The sequence below is a fragment of the Equus caballus genome, chromosome 18 (assembly GCF_041296265.1).
Source record: "Equus caballus isolate H_3958 breed thoroughbred chromosome 18, TB-T2T, whole genome shotgun sequence".
In the NCBI taxonomy this organism is placed as follows: domain Eukaryota; kingdom Metazoa; phylum Chordata; class Mammalia; order Perissodactyla; family Equidae; genus Equus; species Equus caballus.
Window position 1 is genome coordinate 72,791,371 of NC_091701.1, and position 18,670 is coordinate 72,810,040.

Here is an 18,670-nt window from a genome sequence, read left to right on the forward strand (position 1 = left end):
GAAGGGAGCTGACCTAAGAAACTTTGGAAAACAGTGTTTTGACTGGGTAGTGCAGGCCAACGACAAAAAGACGTACACCCAAGCAATATGCTCTAGTTTTCAATTTGTTTCTCATTGGGTATGGGTTAGCAATTTTTTAAAAAAATTTTTATTTTTCCTTCCTAGCCCCAAAGCCCCCCAGAACATAGTTGTATATTTTTTTTAGTTGTGGGTCCTTCTAGTTGTGGCATGTGGGATACCGCCTCAGCATGGCTTGATGAGCGGTGCCATGTCCTTGCCCAAGATCCGAACTGGCAAAAACCTGGGCCACCAAAGCGGAGTACACAAGCTTAACCACTCAGCCACGGGGCTGGCCCCTGGGTTAGCAATTTTTAAAACTACTATATGTGTGGACTAGGGTTGAACAAATAGACATGTTGTAGATAATGAGAGTCAGGTTTCCTACAGCCATAGAAAGGAGTTGAAGGTAAAGAAAGGGCAAAGGTTAGAATAAGTTGAGGTGCTGGATTTGAGTGGGAGTACCAGTATGAACTCCTGTTTTATTTATATATATACACATTTACATATATGTAAAAATATATATATACAGACAGAGACAGAAATATAGATATGTAAGTACATGCATGGGTTGGTATTTATACATATATTTCCTATCTCCATCTTCTGAGAGGAACTAGCAGCAGTGACACCCTAGCACTCAAATTTTAAATACTATAATACAAAGGAATAGGTCTCCTTGGAGAAGTGGTTGAATCTAAGGCTGGGCAGGGAAAATATAAGCTGAGCCTGGAAATCTTGCAGTGACAGAAAATAAGGAAGTGCTTAAAAAAAGAAAGATAAGATGGGACACAGCAGCTCCTCAGTGGTCTCCAAATGGCCAAAGCTGGAACAATTTGAACAATAAAGCAATGAGAGTTTTGAATTATAACCCAAAGAATAATTATCTATAAGCCCATACTGATATAAATAAATAACCAAATAAATAAACAGGAGAAAACATACAACTCCTCTCCACAAAAGAATTCCAATTAATAAATGAGGAAACTATACAGTCACTATCAGAATAGCATAATAACTGCTGCTAGCGAGATATACCAGCTAAAATTAGTGAGTGAACGTTTAAGGAGAAACAGACACAAATATCTCTCTCCAAATATTTATCAGTTACAGAGAGCAACATTGTAAGATCATAGTGGAGAAATCTAGTAGACGTCACCATAAGCAACTGATGAATAGTAACAAACAGTAATAAGACCCATACATCACGTACCCCCAGATACGATGCACCAGGAAGTGCACAACATCACTTTTGTGGTATTGTTCCCAAAATGCATAACCTTGATCTAATCTTGAGAAATCACGACAAACCCAATGGAGGGACATTTTACAAAATAACTGACCAGTAGTCTTCAAAAATCCCCAGGTCATGAAAAGACAAAGCCTGAGGAAGGAGACAGGACAAGTAAATGCAATGTAAGACCCTGGATTACATCCTGGAACAGAAAAAGAACGTTAGTGAGCAATCTGGTGAAATCCAAATGAAGTCTGTGGTTCAGTTGATTGTATTGTACAAGTATTAACTTCTTAGTTTTGATCATCGTACCATGATTACATAAGATGTTAACGTTAGTGGAAGCTGAGTGAAGGGTATACAGGAACTCTTTGCTGTTTTTGCAACAGGTTTGTAAATCTAAAATTATGTCATAATACAAAGCTTGTGAAGAATTATCTTGGTTAAGATGGAAATTATATGGTCACCCTACCTACAGAGATCCTCCTAGTGCTTATTTAGACAAATACAAAATTCTTACCCCCGTTTTCACACAACACCTTGCTTTTTTCACTTAAAATATATCCTGGAAACTTTCCATAAAAGTACATAGAGATTTCCTTCCTTTTCTTTTCCAATTTTTTATTATGAAAAAATTTTAAGACATACAGAAAATTAGCAAGAATGGCATAAATACCCTTATGCCACCTATATTTCCTTATTTTCTTTTATAAATGTGTGTTTTTCCATTGTGTGGAGTTAAGGCACGTATTTCTCATCTCATAGTTAGAGACTGATACTTCTGTCTTGACCCACTGTTGTCAGAATAGAGTGGAGAACGGGTAGGAGATGGAATCAGACTGAAAAGCAGGGGCTTTGAAGCCAGACAGACCCAAGTCCCAACAACCATTCTGGCTCTTCCTGGCTGTATGGCCCTAGACAAGTTACTTAGCTTCCCCAAATCTCAGTTGTCTCAGTAAAATGAGAATATAATTACTACATCTTAAAGTTACAGCCAGAACCATGTGAGACAATATATGCAAAACACCCATAGGTAACAGATTCACTAGGTGATACACACTGTTATTGTTTTTAATCAGAACATTTCAGAAATAGCACGCAGCTGATCTATGTGAGCCAATTTAAAGAACACTCATATTTCTTCCTTTTCCTTTTGTCATCCTATTAAGACCAAAAGAGTACTCTAATCTTAAGAAATGTAAAACAGAGCTACAGCAACATGCTCATAACCTTGACCTTATTTTTAAGTTTGGTCAATAGAACAATGTGAAAATCCACTTGACCACAAAATTCAGTTGGTGAAGCTAAGTGAGAGAGACCTTATAAGAAGTGTTGTTACCCTAGACCGATTCAACTAACAGATTTATCTTCGCAGTCCTGGGCTGATTCCTCAGTTCATTAAAAAGTCAGAGGCTCCTCTAAATTCTAATCTCTATACCCAGAGTCAACACTTTACCAAGAGGTCTGGACTGCCCACGTAAGGAGAGGAACTGCTTAGTGAATCTGCCATTCACTTTCCTCCATTGTATCAACGAGATATGAAAACTTTGATTTTTCGTGTTTGCATTTCTTTATCCACAGGATACATTTTCAACTCCAAGAGGAAGTGGTTGCAGGTAACTTTGCTGTCATTTGTGTAATTGCAATGTCAAATCATTGCCAGCTCTGGAAGAAAGCAGATGCCTTTTCCTGGTCTACAAATAGAATATATAGTCAAGAGAATGAGACATAGCCTCTGCCAGGAGAAGCATTCAAAACATATTCCTTAACTCACTCAATTAACAAGGACTCAGCAAGCCTCTACTGTGTACCAGGCACTGAGCTTGGCGTTGAAAATAAAAAACCAAAATCAAAACAACAAAACTCCTGTCCTCAAGTAGTTTACAGTCTAATTAAGGGGAGATGAGACACACTGACGATTACAATGCAGCGCAGTAAGTACTTTGGGAGGGGACAGAACGGCTTCACGGAAGAGGTTAAATTTCCGTTGGGTTTGCCAAACTGACAAGAGGAAAGGCATGCCTGGCAGAGGGTGCAGAGCCTGCAAGCACAAAGACACGCCAGGGGGCTGGAATTCAAGGTTCCCTTGGGGGATCAGGTGCACGTGAGGCTGGCAGATTAGGCTGAAGCCATTAGCAGTTTGGGCCTCCTCCTGTTGAATGGAAAAACTACTAGTTCAAAGGGAGAATTATTAAATGTTTTTCAGCAAGGGACCGAGATAAACAGTTACTTTTTAAAAACATTAGTAGCTGATGAAAGATGCATTGGGAAGGGTGATGGAAAACCAGTTAGAAGGCTATTATAGTATTGTAGTGAGACAGTGTGTGGTCCTCATGGAATCTCTGGAATTCCATGACTGAAAAGACCTTGTTTTATGAATGGGGTCAATAAGTAGGAAAACCATTTATCAATTGAAAATCAAGAGGGAAATCAGAAAGAAAATCAATATGTTCAGGCACTTGAAAGAATAAAAACAGAATTTTAACATAATAAATTCTCAGGTAGCCAGAGAGTGGTTTTCCAGCAGATGAATTAGTTTATTGAAGACTTCAGATTCTTTTCTCTGACTTTGTAATTGCTTAAGTTCTTATATGGTTTTGCCAGATGGTGGATAGAGGAAAAGAAATGAAAAACACTAAATTTAATCAATTTAGTTTCCTAACTGCTGCTTAATATGGAGATTCAAGGAGAAGGTGAAAACTCGCACTACACTGATACAGGTGGATTATCTGTGGAGTCATACATATTCCTCATCTCCACAGATAAATCAGAGGTCATTGCAAGAGAAAATGTACATACCGAGAGAATAATTGGGTCTTTGCATTGACGCTCTAAAATACCCTCCCACTTTTCATATTAAAAGCTTTATTTGGTTCCTTCACCTGAATAATGTATGCTGTGCTCATTTCTCTTTCACCGGTTGGGCTCACTGGTTGATGAATGTCTTACAGCTCTGGTTTGATGGACATTCTCTCCATCTCACGTTGAGGCTCGGCTATCAGAAGAAACAGCCAGACCAATTCAGTCCAACCACTTGCTAAGCAAATGAGGACTCATCTCGCATCTGACTGCACTCATCTGAGGGCTGAAGTTATTCTCAGCTGCGCCCCAAGGAGACGAGAGGAATGCGTTAATTGCCCGGTGGTGGTAACAGGTGTTCTCCCCAGCTACCTAAACGCAAAGCCGTGCTGTCTTTTCACTGTAGAAGCCTTCTCACTAAGTGTGCATCCCCACTCTTGCAGCAAAACAACTCAGAAATGGATGCAGTTTTATTTTCAATGTTCTTTCTCGTTTCTTAGCTACTTACAGTTAGATTTAGAAATACCTATTCACTTACCTGTCGACAAGGGGAGAAATAAATTAGGGAGAAAAGACAAAAGACAAGAGAGCAGATTCCAAGTGTTTTACTCTCCGTCTGGCCATCATGGACGAGGATGAAGAGGGGTTCGGTTTTTCCTTTAACGAGAAAACTGTTTGAGCTCTGTATTTTTACCATTTTTTACGCTCATTAACAAAATCGGTTACTTTCCTGTCATTCCGAAGTTACTTGATACTTCAGTCCTCCTGAAACTAAAAACATTTTCTAATCTTGGCCTCTCGCCTGCTGCTGGGTATGTGTTCGCCAGGTTACCCAAACGCCACACGTTCACTGGAGTGAGACTAGTAACTCCAAGCGGAGAGAACTGGACCTCCAGGAGGTGAGTGGGAGGAAACTACATATCCCGGCGTGCCCCGCTCGCGAGCACAATGGAGCCCTGTCGTCATCCGGGTCACGGGGCTGCGTATTCCGTGCGCGCCGCCGGATTCCGGCCTGGGTCCGCCCCGGGAGGAGGGCCCTCCTGGGCCGGGAAAACTGCAATTCCCGGCATGCTCTGTCACGGATGCGCCTGCGTACGGGAACGACCGTGCCGGGGAGCGCGTTGGTTTAAAGCGCTGTCTTAGTTCCATGGAAACCGGCCCTCTTGCTGCCGGACAGAGCCACAGGCGGACAGATGGACTGTGGGGTGAGGCTGCCGGGCCCAGGGCGGGTGAGCTGGGAACGGAGGCTCGAGGCCCGCGGGGGACAGTCGGCGGCTCAGATAAGGTCACCATCACCCCTCCCCGCCGTCCCCTCCCCTCCCCGGCGGAGTGTAGTCTCGTCCTCTGGATCCGAGGACTTAATTTACGGATCTTCTGCACTGGATGCGTATGGAAACCATTTAGGAGGAAGTTTGCGTTGGCCTGGCTCCAGCTGAGGGAGGCAGGATAGCCACCAGGGAGAGCCTCCACATAAGCCCCAAAGCCACCTTTTCTTTCTTTATATGTTAGGTTGGAGGTTACAGGTTCCTGGGAAAGCCATTTCGACGTTAAGGATTTTTGATTTTTGCCACCTGTTATCCTCCCTGGTCTGCTTGTTAGAGTGCAAGTGTCGGGAATTTACTTTGGTTCATTGCTGTTTCCCCTGTTCCTGGCACTTGTGCTACAACAGAATAGATGTTCCTTAAATTTTTGTTGAATTATCCCTCCGTTTGTTTGCCATCCACAATGTCCCATGCGCTAGGCTCTCAAGATAGAAAAGGGTTAAGAATCTGACCCTGCTTTGGGATGCTCGCATTAGCTTGCCCTTAACACCCACACACTCCTCACGTCCCTGATTGTTAATCTTGGAGTGTCCAGGACTAGGACTAGGTCCTTGAATCCTTTCTGTTCTCCACTATCCAGTCTCAAGGCTTTACAAGCCATGTGTATATTGACAATTCATTTTTGTTTCCAGTCCACACTTCTCCCTTGAACTCCAGATCTGCAACTTCAGTGATGTACTGGGCATCTTTCCTGGTTTACTTTAGTATTTGCAAAACAACTCTTGACCTTCCCCCTAAAACTAGTTCTTCCTAACAGGCTTCCATTGTCTCAATTACTGGCAACACCCTCCTTCCAATTGCTTTCTTTCTTTCACATCTAATCCATCAGGAAAACTTGTCTTTAAAATATGTCCGGACTCTGACCACTTCTTACTATTCCCTTGCTCTCACCCTGGTCCTAGTCAGCAGCATCTCCTGCCTGGATTAATGTAGCAGCTTCCCAACTGGTCTTCCTGCTTCTGCCGTTGTCCTTCTCCCGTCTTGGGGGGTAGCCAGTTACCCAGTTAAGAGATAAGTTAGAGCACAGCACTCAGCCCTGAACCCTCCGGTGGCTCTGAGACTCTGTGAGTTAAAGGCAAGCCTTTACAATAGCCCTTATGGCCCTATGTGACCTGGTCCTGTTACCAGCCTCTGACCTCCTTACTGTTTGTGGACCAAGGCATTCTGACCAAGGGTCTTTGCACTTGCTTTTTACTCTTTCTGGACCTGTCTGTCCCCCAGATATCCACATGGCTCTCTCCTTCACAGGTCTTTGCTCAAATATTGTCTCAGTGAGGCTTTCATTGACAACTCTGTCTAAATTAGAGGCCCGCGCCACAGTCTCCGTCCCGTCCTCTTCCTTGCTTTGTTTTTCTCCGTTGCACTTACCACCAGTGAACAAACTATGTGTTTTACTTAAGGTCTGTATTCCTCAAATGGAATGGAAGTTCCATGAGGGCAAGGAGTTTTGTCTGCTTTGTCCACTGCTGTGTTCCCTGGTGCCTATAACAGTGTCTGGCACATGGTTGGCATTCAGGAAATGTTTGTTGGATGTATGAATGAATGAAGACAATGTTACTGACCAAATTATTTTCCAGTGGTTATGATAATCAACATCGAGTCCCTGGCCTGTTATTTTGGAAGCAACAGCATATAGTTGTGCCTATTGCCAGGTATAGGAATGGAGCCTGTGTCCACGGAAGCAAGTAGCTCCTTTTCAAAGTCACCTGGCTTTTACTAGTATATTACTTCTGACCTCGGTCTTATTCATCCCATGCTTTCAGTGAGGTAACCTACTTAGGAGCTCCTTGGAAATACTTTCCCTAAACATAGAGACAGAATTGTATTAATTTGTTAATGATATATTTATAAAAGTAGCTGTGAGTGAACTTTTTAAAAAATAAAAGTTTGTATCTTAGTATTTTTATTATTACTATCAAGGATCAGGACTTAGGTTCAAGACTGCACTCAGTGATATTTACACCTTTTCAAAAACAGCAAAGCACAGTTATGTTCAAGCTGTAGCCTCTTTGCTGGAATATTAGCCATTAGAGCTAGGTTTTTTTGTGTTTTTTTTAAAGATTTTATTTTTTCCTTTTTCTCCCCAAATCCCCCCAGCACATAGTTGTATATTCTTCATTGTGGATCCTTCTAGTTGTGGCATGTGGGACGCTGCCTCAGCGTGGTTTGATGAGCAGTGCCATGTCCGCGCCCAGGATTCGAACCAACGAAACGCTGGGCCGCCTGCAGCGGAGCGCGAGAACTTAACCAGTCGGCCACGGGGCCAGCCCCAGAGTGTTTTTGTTTTTGTTTTTGTTTTTGAGGAAGATTAGCCCTCAGCTAGCTACTTCTAGTCCTCTTTTTGCTGAGGAAGCCTGGCCCTGAGCTAACATCTGTGCCCATCTTCCTCTCCTTTATATGTGGGATGCCTACCACAGCATAGCTTGCCAAGAAGTGCCATGTCCACACCCGGGATCCGAACCAGTGAAATCCAGGCCGCTGAGAAGCGGAACGTGCGAACTTCACCGCTGTGCCACCAGGCCACCCTGGTTTTTTTCTTCTAAGACTGTGCTTCTTAGACTATGAGCTATGGAGTTATGGCGTCTCAGGATTTACCAAGTGGGCAGTGGATTGTGTGTGGGGGTGGCATTTCTCTTACCCTGCGTTGGCCTGCCTGATGAGGAAGGGCAGGCAAGGATGAGTAACTGCAGTGAAATGAGAGTCTCTCCTGAGTCTAAACCGCAACTCATCAGAGTCACTGGGTCCCAAGTCCGTACCTCCGTCTTCCTTTAACAGGCACTCAGGGACTCTCCCTGGTGGATGTTGAGGCTGTCCTGCTCTTGCTGCTCAGCCGCCATTGCTTCCTTCTCTGCTTCTGAGGGCTCTCCTTACCGTGACATTTTTTTTCCCCATGGATGGGGTTGGGCACGGAGTGTTTTCAGCTAACCCTGTTTTTTTATTAAATCCCCGAAGGGTAGATTGGCTTGTTTAGTTTTCGAGTCAACTTCTTTGATGATCTGAACACATTCCTAGGTGATCGACCAAGAGGATATGTCAAGAACAACACCATGGATTTCTTTCAAAAGCTTTATCCCCTGCCCACCCCCAGTGTCTCCCAATCACCTCCAGCTCCCCTTCCTTCGGGTGAATTTTCTGTAAACCTCCTCCTCCTCAGAGGCTGGGGCCAAGGTGGTTTCTCCTTTTTGAGAGTATCTTTTCTCTCCGGAAGCCTGAGACGCTGCAGTGTAGATCAGGTTCAGGTGGGCGTGAGTGATGATGCAAATCAGATTCTTATCCAAACATGTATAGACTTTCTCTTTTTTGAGCAGATGAAGCAATTTAATTAGAGTTGTCTTCCATTTTGTTTTTGTGGCCATATGTCTTCACATCTTTGTATATCCAAAGACTCCATTAATATTCACATGTGCCTTTGTCTTTCCCGTCAAGATCTAATTGAAACATGAAAGGGAATAAATGCACATGCTATAAAATAAATTTTATATGTTTCATGGGTACTTTAGGGAAATATCAGCAAAACTATGACGTTTCAACAAACATGAAAAAATTTTAGGTGGGAATCTGCATCCCATTCAAAATTTGTGGAAAACTTGTATTCTATGTCTTGTATTTTTTCCCAAAAATGGACTTTTACTATATTTCTATTAGTATTAATTATATTATTATTATTAATAATTAATAGAGACAGTCCTTTATACTATAACTGGCTACTTGGGCCTAATAAGCTGCCATGGGAATTGTCCTCCCCTCCCACCTCTGGTACTGCTTGTCATTTCCTTAACCTCCTCCTTTTACTTGTTTCCCCACCAACTACCGTGTGTCAGGAGTGTTTTGTTTCAAGCAACAAAAAACACTGACTAAAACAAAAAACAATAAAAGTGTATTTTTTTCAAATAAGCCGAGTTTGGAGGTTGTTAGTTTTGGGAAAAAAAAAATGAGGTTAATCTGAGCTGCTCTAGCCTTTTCCTTGTGTTTCTCAGGCAGTGGTGATCCCTGGCTCTATGTTGATATTTAAGAGTGAGGCACTGCATGAAAGAGAGCTTGCAGAGCTCTGAGCATCATGGGGGGCTGAAGAAAGGACAGGTGCCCCATTTCTGCCTTTTTATCAGAAAAATGAAAATCTGCCCAGAAGCTCCTTGCAAACTTCTGTGTAAGGTCACATTGGCCAGAATGTGTCACATGGGTGTGCCACTTGTAAGGGAGGCTGGGGATGTGAACTTTTCAGCTTCTTTTGGAGAGAGGACAAAGGAGCCAACTCTGTCTTCCAGAAGCCCCATTCAATACTCTTTCCTTGCTTTTTCTCCTCGCCGCAGGCCTGGTTTATTTCCAGGTTGGCAGTAGCCAGGCGGCAGGTGAAGAAAATGGAATGGAGGGTGAACCTGGGCAGTGTTTCTCCATTGTTACCCCTTCATTTTCTCCCCACCCCACAGTATTGGTGACTCCCCCAACCCTCGCCCTGGTTTCATGACAGCAGAACAGCCCTAGAATCTTCTTCGGGCTCTTGCTTCTGTTACCTGAGGAATGCTATCCTGGCCCATGTGGTAACATGAGCAGGAGTCTCCAAATCTGGCTTTTTTCAGAAATGTAGGTGAACCTCACTTCACATCTTTGTATATCCAAAGACTCCATTAATATTCACATGTGCCTTTGTCTTTCCCGTCAAGATCTAATTGAAACATGAAAGGGAATAAATAATAGAGAGCTTCTTTACCCTCATGTCCTTAAACTGATGGTTAACAGAAAACCTGTTAGCAAATTCAAACAGATTATATGTGTCAGAAATGCATTCTGTTTCATAGAGGAGCATAAAAGAAAGAAATCCTGGTCAGAAGCAAAAAAATAAGAGCAAAAAAGAAAATTTGTACCCTTTGACCTAGATCATGTCCCCTCCCCCACCAGCCCCTGGCAACCACCATTCTATTCTCTGTTTCTATGAAATCAGCTTTTTTTTTTTGGTTCCAAATATAAGTAATACTATACAGTATTTTTCTTTCTCTGGCTTATTTCACTTAGCATCATGCCCCCCAGATTCATCCATGTTATTGCAAATGGTAGAATTTCCTTCCTTTTTGTGGCTGAATAATATTCCATTGGGGTGTGTGCGTGTTATATATATACATCTTCTTTATCCATTTATGCATTGAAGGACATTTAGGTTGTTTCTTTATCTTGGCTATTGTGAATAATGCTGCACTGAACATGGGTGTGCAGATATCTCTTTGAGATACTGATTTCGGTTCCTTCTGGTATATACCCAGGAGGAGGATTACTGGATCATATGGTAGTTCAATTTTTAATTTTTTGAGGAAACTCCATATTGTTTTCCATAATGGCTGCATCAATTTACATTCCTACCAACAGTATTTAAGGGTTCCCTTTTCTCCACATCTTTGCCAATACTTATTATCTCCCTTTTTGATAATAGCTGTCCTAATAGGTGTGAGGGTGATATCTCATTGTGGTTTTGATTTGCATTTCCCTGATGATTAGTGATATTGAGGGCCTTTTCATTTACCTATTGGCCATTTGTATGTCTTTGGGAAAATGTCTATTCAGATCCTCTTCCTATTTTTAAGTTGGATTATTTGCTTTTTTGCTTTTGAGTTGTATGAGTTCTTTATATATTTTGGATATTATGGTTTGTGAATACTGTCTCCCATTCTGTAGGTTACCTTTTTTTTTTTTTAAAGATTTTAGTTTTTTTCCCCCTCAAAGCCCCCCAGTACATAGTTGTATATTGTTTGTTGTGGGTCGTTCTGGTTGTGGCATGTGGGATGCTGCCTCAGCATGGCTTGATGAGCAGTGCCATGTCCGCGCCCAGGATTCGAACCAACGAAACCCTGGGCCGCCTGCAGCAGAGCGCGCGAACTTAACCACTTGGCTACGGGGCCAGCCCCTGTAGGTTACCTTTTGAAATAAAAAGCAGAAGTTCTGAGGCTCTAACATACAGCATGGTAACTATAGTTAATAATATGGTATAGTATACCTGAAAGTTGCAAGAGTACATCTTAACAATTGTTACTACAAAGGAAAACAAGAGGGGTTAACTCTGTTAACTATGTGAGGTGATGGATGTGTTAATTATCTTGGTCTTGATGACCATTCTACGATGTATATAGATATCAAATCATCATGATGTACATCTTAAATATATATAATTATATTTATCAAATATTCCTCAATAAAGTTTAAAAAAAGAGTGAAAAGAGAATGAGGAAGGCCATTCTCTGGGACCTGTGGAGGGAATATGGAAGGTGATGGAGTGCTATTTCAGGATGAAGGAAGGTCCTGGATACTTGTAGTAGTGTTATATTGGCAAGAAGCTCAGCCTTTCCACAGCCTCCTGCCGCACTTCTTGCCCCCTTAAATCCTGCCACCCATTTTCCCACTTCTTTAATTCCTGTCTTGGGGCCCACCTTTAGTGACTTGGACCTGAAGCAGTCCCCACTTCCACGGCCTGGGAAGTGAAGGGAAGGGAGACACCTGATTACACAGCAAGTGGGAGAGAAAGATGTGTTCCTCATATCCCAGTGGGACCTTGGTGAGCACATTCCCATAGGAACACTACTGCTAGTGATGATTAAGGTTTACAGTCTGATTAGTGTAGAAATGTCTGTACGGGATGGAGTTGCAGGAAAATGTCCTGAAAGTTTCCACCAGCAAGCTTGTCATTGAACTTTGGGCACATAACTCATTTAAATGTTGGCACTGCTTATAAGCTAATTCTGCTTCTGTCACTAACACCTGAAAGAGTAGTCTCGCTACTCCCATTTACTCTCATGTGATTTTGTGGGAGGAGTCTGGAAATTTGATGTCAATAGCTGTAGAAGAGTCTTTGCTATGTAGTTAAGTTTGCATATTATTTTTAAAGATCGCAGCTTCAGTGTAGTTGGTAAATTTATTTTATGACACCTGCTCAGAGGTCCAAGTATAGAATTTTTTTCAGAAAGCTTAGATGGAAATATGTTAAAATGAAAATGGCTGGTAATAAAAGAGGTAATAACTCCCTTAACCAAGTCATAGGTCCTAGTGTGTGTCTAATAGTAGCAGATAGGATAGACTAGATTATGATGCAGTAACAAACTACTCAACAATCTCAGTAGCTAATAGCAACATAAGTTTATTGCTCACTCACACTGGATATGACGGACGGGTCATGTCATCTTCACTCTGGGATCTTCGCACTTGGAGCAAACCCTGTCTGGGATCTTGCTCATCTCATGGGAGGAGATGGGGAGAAAGAAAGAGACGGTCTCCCCCAGGCAGCAGACAAAACTCTCTGTCTGCCATTAGCAGAGGGGCCACGCCCAGCATTCAGGGCTCCCGGCAGAGGCTCGGACAGAAGCCCAGAGGGCGGGGCGTCCCCCAGCTGCTGTTGCCCGCCCCGTGGGACTAGGGATTGCCGGAGATCTCGGAGAGGACCGGGGCGGGGGAACTTTCAAAGGCGGGTCCGGCGACCCGGAGGGGAAGCGCCGGAGCTCCGCCAGGCAGCAGACAAAACTCTCTGTCTGCCGGTAGCAGAGGGGCCACGCTGAGCATTCAGAGCTCCCGGCAGAGGCCCGGAGAGAAGCCCAGAGGACGGGGCGACCCCCAGCTGCCGTTGCCCACCCGGTGAGGCTAGGGATTGCCGGAGATCTCGGAGAGGACTGGGGCTGGAGAGAGTTCCAGAGACCCAGCTTAGTAGCCTAGGGGGAAACCCTACAGGCTCACAGAAGCCTTAGGGAAAGCCTCTGCACAGCACCAGTAGAAGGCACCCAGCCGCCAGCCACAAGGCTGGAAGACCCCAGGGCAAAAGCAGCATAGCTAGGTGTACTAACCACAGACTGTAGAAGATGCCAATAGCTCTCCTGCGACCCATAGAGGACAAGTGAGATTTGGTGGGTGCCGACAGCAACGGAGCGACAAATATAAGTGATCCCACCCCTGGCTGCTGGAAAAGCCCATAACACCGTTGCAGACCCCAAGGAGAGAGCGCATCTAGGTGGGCAACAACAGTAGGCCCCTGCAGCCTGAAGCCCCCCGTGACGGCCCCCACGGCAGAGGAGGGAATCCAAAGGGCCACTGTGGCTACGAAGAGGGGCCCAGGCCCAGTTAGCAACTACGGACAGGGTTCCTGGTTGGTGAAGTATAAACAGCTGCTCCCCCCACCGCAGCAGCTGAAACAAGTGAAAGGAGCAACTAAACTCTATCTCCATGCGGAGGCACAAATCAACATCATCAAGCAATATGAAAAAATACATTAAATCTCCAGAACAGAAAGAAAGTAACAAATACACAGAAAACAATCCCAAAGAAAATGAGATATATAACCTAAATGATGATGACTTCAAAACAGCCATCATTAAAATACTCACTGAGTTAAGAGAGAATTCTGACCGACAACTCAACGAGTTCAGGAGCTATGTCACAAAAGAGTTTGATACGATAAAGAAGAACCAAACAGAAATATTGGAAATGAAGAACACAATAGAGGAGATTAAGAAAAATCTAGATGCTCTGAACAGTAGGGCCGATAATATGGAGGAAAGAATTAGCAATTTGGAAGATGGCAATATAGAATTGTTGCAGGCAGAGGAGGAGAGAGAAGCAAGACTTAAAAGAAATGAAGAAACTCTCCGAGAATTATCAGACACAATTAGGAGATGCAACGTAAGGATTATAGGTATACCAGAGGGAGAAGAGAAGGAGAAAGGGGCAGAAAACCTATTCAAAGAAATAATGGCTGAGAACTTCCCAAATCTGGTGAGGGAGATGGATCTTCAGGTGACAGAAGCCAATAGATCTCCAAACTTTATCAATGCAAGAAGACCAACTCCACGGCATATAGTAGTGAAGCTAGCAAAAGTCAACGACAAGGAGAAAATATTAAGGACAGCCAGGCAAAAGAAACTAACCTACAAAGGAACCCCCATCAGGCTATCAGCAGATTTCTCAGCAGAAACTTTACAGGCTAGAAGAGAGTGGAATGATATATTCAAAAATCTGAAGGACAAAAACCTACAGCCGAGAATTCTCTACCCAGCGAAAATATCCTTCAAATACGATGGAGAAATAAAAACTTTCCCAGATAAACAAAAATTAAGGGAGTTCATTGTCACAAAACCTCCTCTTCAGGAAATCCTCAGGAAAACCCTCATTCCTGAAAAATCCAAAAAAGGAAAGGGGCTACAAAACCAAGAGCAGAGGAGATAAGTAGAAGGACAACAACAGAGAGTAGCAGCTCTACATCAGAACAGATTAAACCATGGGACGAGAAACAAAGGAAACTGAAGAAAACCGGAAAACAAGACACAAAATGGTAGTGGTAGGCCCCCACGTCTCAATAATCACTCTAAATGTAAATGGATTGAACTCCCCAATCAAAAGACACAGAGTGGCAGGATGGATCAAAGAACAAGATCCAACAATATGCTGCCTCCAGGAAACACACCTCAGCCCCAAAGACAAACACAGACTCAGAGTGAAGGGATGGAGAACAATACTCCAAGCTAATAATGAACAAAAGAAAGCAGGTGTCGCTATACTAATATCAGACAAGGTAGATTTCAAAGCAAAACAGATAAAGAAAGACAAAGAGGGACAGTATATAATGATAAAAGGGACTCTCCACCAAGAAGACATAACACTTATAAATATATACGCACCCAACACAGGAGCACCAAAATTTGTAAAGCAACTCTTAATAGAACTAAAAGAAGACATCAACAACAATACAATAATAGTAGGGGACCTCAACACACCATTAACACCAATGGACAGAACATCCAGACAGAAAATCAACAAGGAAATAATAGAATTAAATGAAAAATTAGACCAGATGGACTTAATAGATATATATAGAACACTTCATCCAAAAACAGCAGGTTACACATTCTTCTCAAGTGCACATGGAACATTCTCAAGGATTGACCATATTTTGGGAACCAAAGCAAACATCAATAAATACAAGAGAGTTGAAATAATATCAAGCATCTTTTCTGATCATAACGCTATTAAACTAGAAATCAACTACAAGAAAAAAGCAGAGAAAGGTGCAAAAATGTGGAGACTAAACAACACGCTTCTCAACAAACAATGGATCATTGAAGAAATTAAAGAAGAAATCAAATATTATCTGGAGACAAATGAAAATGAGAACACGACATACCAAATCATTTGGGATGCAGCAAAAGCAGTCCTAAGAGGGAAATTCATCGCAATACAGGCTCACCTCACTAAACAAGAAAAAGCTCACGTAAGCAACCTCAAACGACACCTAACAGAACTAGAAAAAGAAGAACAAACAAGGCCCAGAGTCAGTAGAAGGAGGGAAATAATAAAAATAAGAGCAGAAATAAACGATATTGAAACAAAAAAGACAATAGAAAGGATCAATGAAACAAAGAGTTGGTTCTTCGAAAGAATTAACAAAATTGACAAACCCCTAGCCAGACTCACCAAGAAAAGAAGAGAGAAATCGCAAATTAATAAAATCAGGAATGACAGAGGAGAAATCACAACAGATACCAATGAAATACAAGAGATCATAAGAGAAGACTATGAAAAACTATATGCCAACAAATTGAACAACCTGGAAGAAATGGACAAATTCCTAGACTCCTACAATCTCCCCAAACTGAATCAGGAAGAAATGGAGAATCTGAATAGACCAATCACAAGTAAGGAAATAGAAACGGTAATCAAAAACCTCCCCAAAAATAAGAGTCCAGGACCAGACGGCTTCTCTGGAGAATTCTACCAAACATTCAAAGAAGACTTAATACCTATTCTCCTCAAACTGTTCCAGAAAATTGAGAAAGATGGAGAACTCCCTAACACATTCTATGAAGCCAACATCACTCTGATCCCCAAACCTGACAAGGACAACACAAAGAAGGAGAACTACAGGCCGATATCACTGATGAACATAGATGCAAAAATCCTCAACAAAATTTTGGCTAACCGATTACAGCAATACATCAAAAAGATTATACACCATGATCAAGTGGGATTTATACCAGGGACACAGGGATGGTTCAACATCCGCAAGTCAATCAACGTGATACACTACATCAACAAAATGAAAACCAAAAACCACATGATCATCTCAATAGATGCAGAGAAAGCATTCGACAAGATCCAACACCCATTTATGATAAAAACCCTCAGTAAAATGGGTATAGAAGGAAAGTACCTCAACATAATAAAGGCCATATATGATAGACCCACAGCCAACATCATACTCAATGGACAAAAGCTGAAAGCCATCCCTCTGAGGACAGGAACAAGACAAGGGTGCCCACTTTCACCACTCCTATTCAACATAGTTCTGGAGGTGCTGGCCAGAGCAATTCGGCAGGAAAAAGAAATAAAAGGAATCCAAATAGGTAACGAAGAAGTAAAACTCTCGTTGTTTGCAGACGACATGATCTTATACATAGAAAACCCCAAAGAATCCACAGAAAAACTATTAGAAATAATCCACAACTACAGCAAAGTAGCAGGGTATAAAATTAACGTGCATAAATCAGTAGCATTTCTATACACTAACAATAAACTAACAGAAAAAGAACTCAAGAACTCTATCCCATTCACAATCGCAACGAAAAGAATAAAATACCTTGGGATAAACTTAACCAAGGAAGTGAAGGATCTATACAATGAAAACTACAAGACTTTCTTGAAAGAAATAGGCGATGACATAAAGAGATGGAAAAACATTCCTTGCACATGGATTGGAAGAATAAACATAGTTAAAATGTCCATACTACCTAAAGCAATATACAGGTTCAATGCTATCCCAATCAGAATCCCAAGAACATTCTTCACAGAAATTGAACAAACAATCCTAAAATTCATATGGGGCAACAAAAGACCGCGAATTGCTAAAGCAATCCTGAGCAAGAAAAACAAAGCCGGCGGAATCACAATCCCCGATTTCAAAACATACTACAAAGCTACAGTGATCAAAACAGCATGGTACTGGTACAAAAACAGATCCACAGATCAATGGAACAGAATTGAAAGCCCAGAGATAAAACCACACATCTATGGACAGCTAATCTTCGACAAAGGAGCAGAGGGCCTACAATGGAGAAAAGAAAGTCTCTTCAACAAATGGTGCTGGGAAAACTGGACAGCCACATGCAAAAGATTGAAAATAGACCATTCTTTTTCACCACACACCAAAATAAACTCAAAATGGATCAAAGACCTAAAGATTAGGCCTGAGACAATAAGTCTTTTGGAAGAGAATATAGGCAGTACACTCTTTGACATCAGTTTCAAAAGAATCTTTTCGGACACTGTAACTCCTCAGTTGAGGGAAACAATAGAAAGAATAAACAAATGGGACTTCATCAGACTAAAGAGCTTCTTCAAGGCAAGGGAAAACAGGATTGAAACAAAAAAACAGCTCACTAATTGGGAAAAAATATTTACAAGCCACTTATCCGACAAAGGGTTAATCTCCATAATATACAAAGAACTCACACTGCTTAACAACAAAAAAACAAACAACCCGATCAAAAAATGGGCAGAGGACATGAACAGACATTTCTCAAAAGAAGATATGAATATGGCCAATAGACACATGAAAAGATGTTCATCATCGCTAATCATCAGGGAAATGCAAATCAAAACTACACTAAGATATCACCTTACCCCCGTTAGATTGGCAAAAACATCCAAAACCAAGAACGACAAATGTTGGAGAGGTTGTGGAGAAAGAGGAACCCTCATACACTGTTGGTGGGAATGCAAACTGGTACAGCCACTATGGAAAACAGTATGGAGATTTCTCAAAAAGTTAAAAATAGAAATACCCTATGACCCAGCCATCCCATTACTGGGTATCTATCCTAAGAACCTGATATCAGATATCTCAAGAGTCCGTTGCACCCCTATGTTCATCGCAGCATTATTTACAATAGCCAAGACGTGGAACCAGCCTACATGCCCAGAAACTGATGATTGGATAAAGAAGATGTGGTATATATACACAATGGAATACTACTCAGCCATAAAAAAAGACGAAATTGGCCCATTCACAACAATGTGGATGGACCTCGAGGGCATTATGTTAAGCGAAATAAGTCAGTCAGAGAAAGACGAACTCTATATGACTCCACTCATAGGTGGAAATTAGCATATTGATAAGGAGATCTGATCGGTGGTTACCAGGGAAAAGGGGGGGTGGGGGGAGGGTACGGAGGGGGAAGTGGTGTACCCACAACATGACTAACAAAAATGTACAACTGAAATCTCACAAGGTTGTAATCTA

The 18,670-nt window shown here is 42.1% G+C and overlaps 1 protein-coding gene across 20 annotated transcripts in view; it reads left to right on the forward strand.

The window, feature by feature from the left end:
• The first annotated feature begins 5,063 nt into the window (after positions 1 to 5,063).
• CCDC150 (coiled-coil domain containing 150) overlaps positions 5,064 to 18,670 on the forward strand; it is a 74,185-nt gene continuing 60,578 nt past the window's right edge. For 8 of the 20 annotated variants that reach the window (XR_011428597.1, XR_011428600.1, XR_011428599.1 and 5 more), the window contains exon 1: positions 5,064 to 5,295. Coding sequence is in view for 9 of the 20 variants with exons in the window: in XM_070242086.1 (XP_070098187.1) it covers positions 5,284 to 5,295 (12 nt within the window). In the remaining 11 variants the exon portion in view is untranslated. Of the gene's footprint in view, positions 5,376 to 11,836; positions 11,951 to 18,670 lie in introns of those variants that run through there. The other 12 variants (XM_070242092.1, XM_070242095.1, XR_011428595.1 and 9 more) reach the window with 7 other exon arrangements.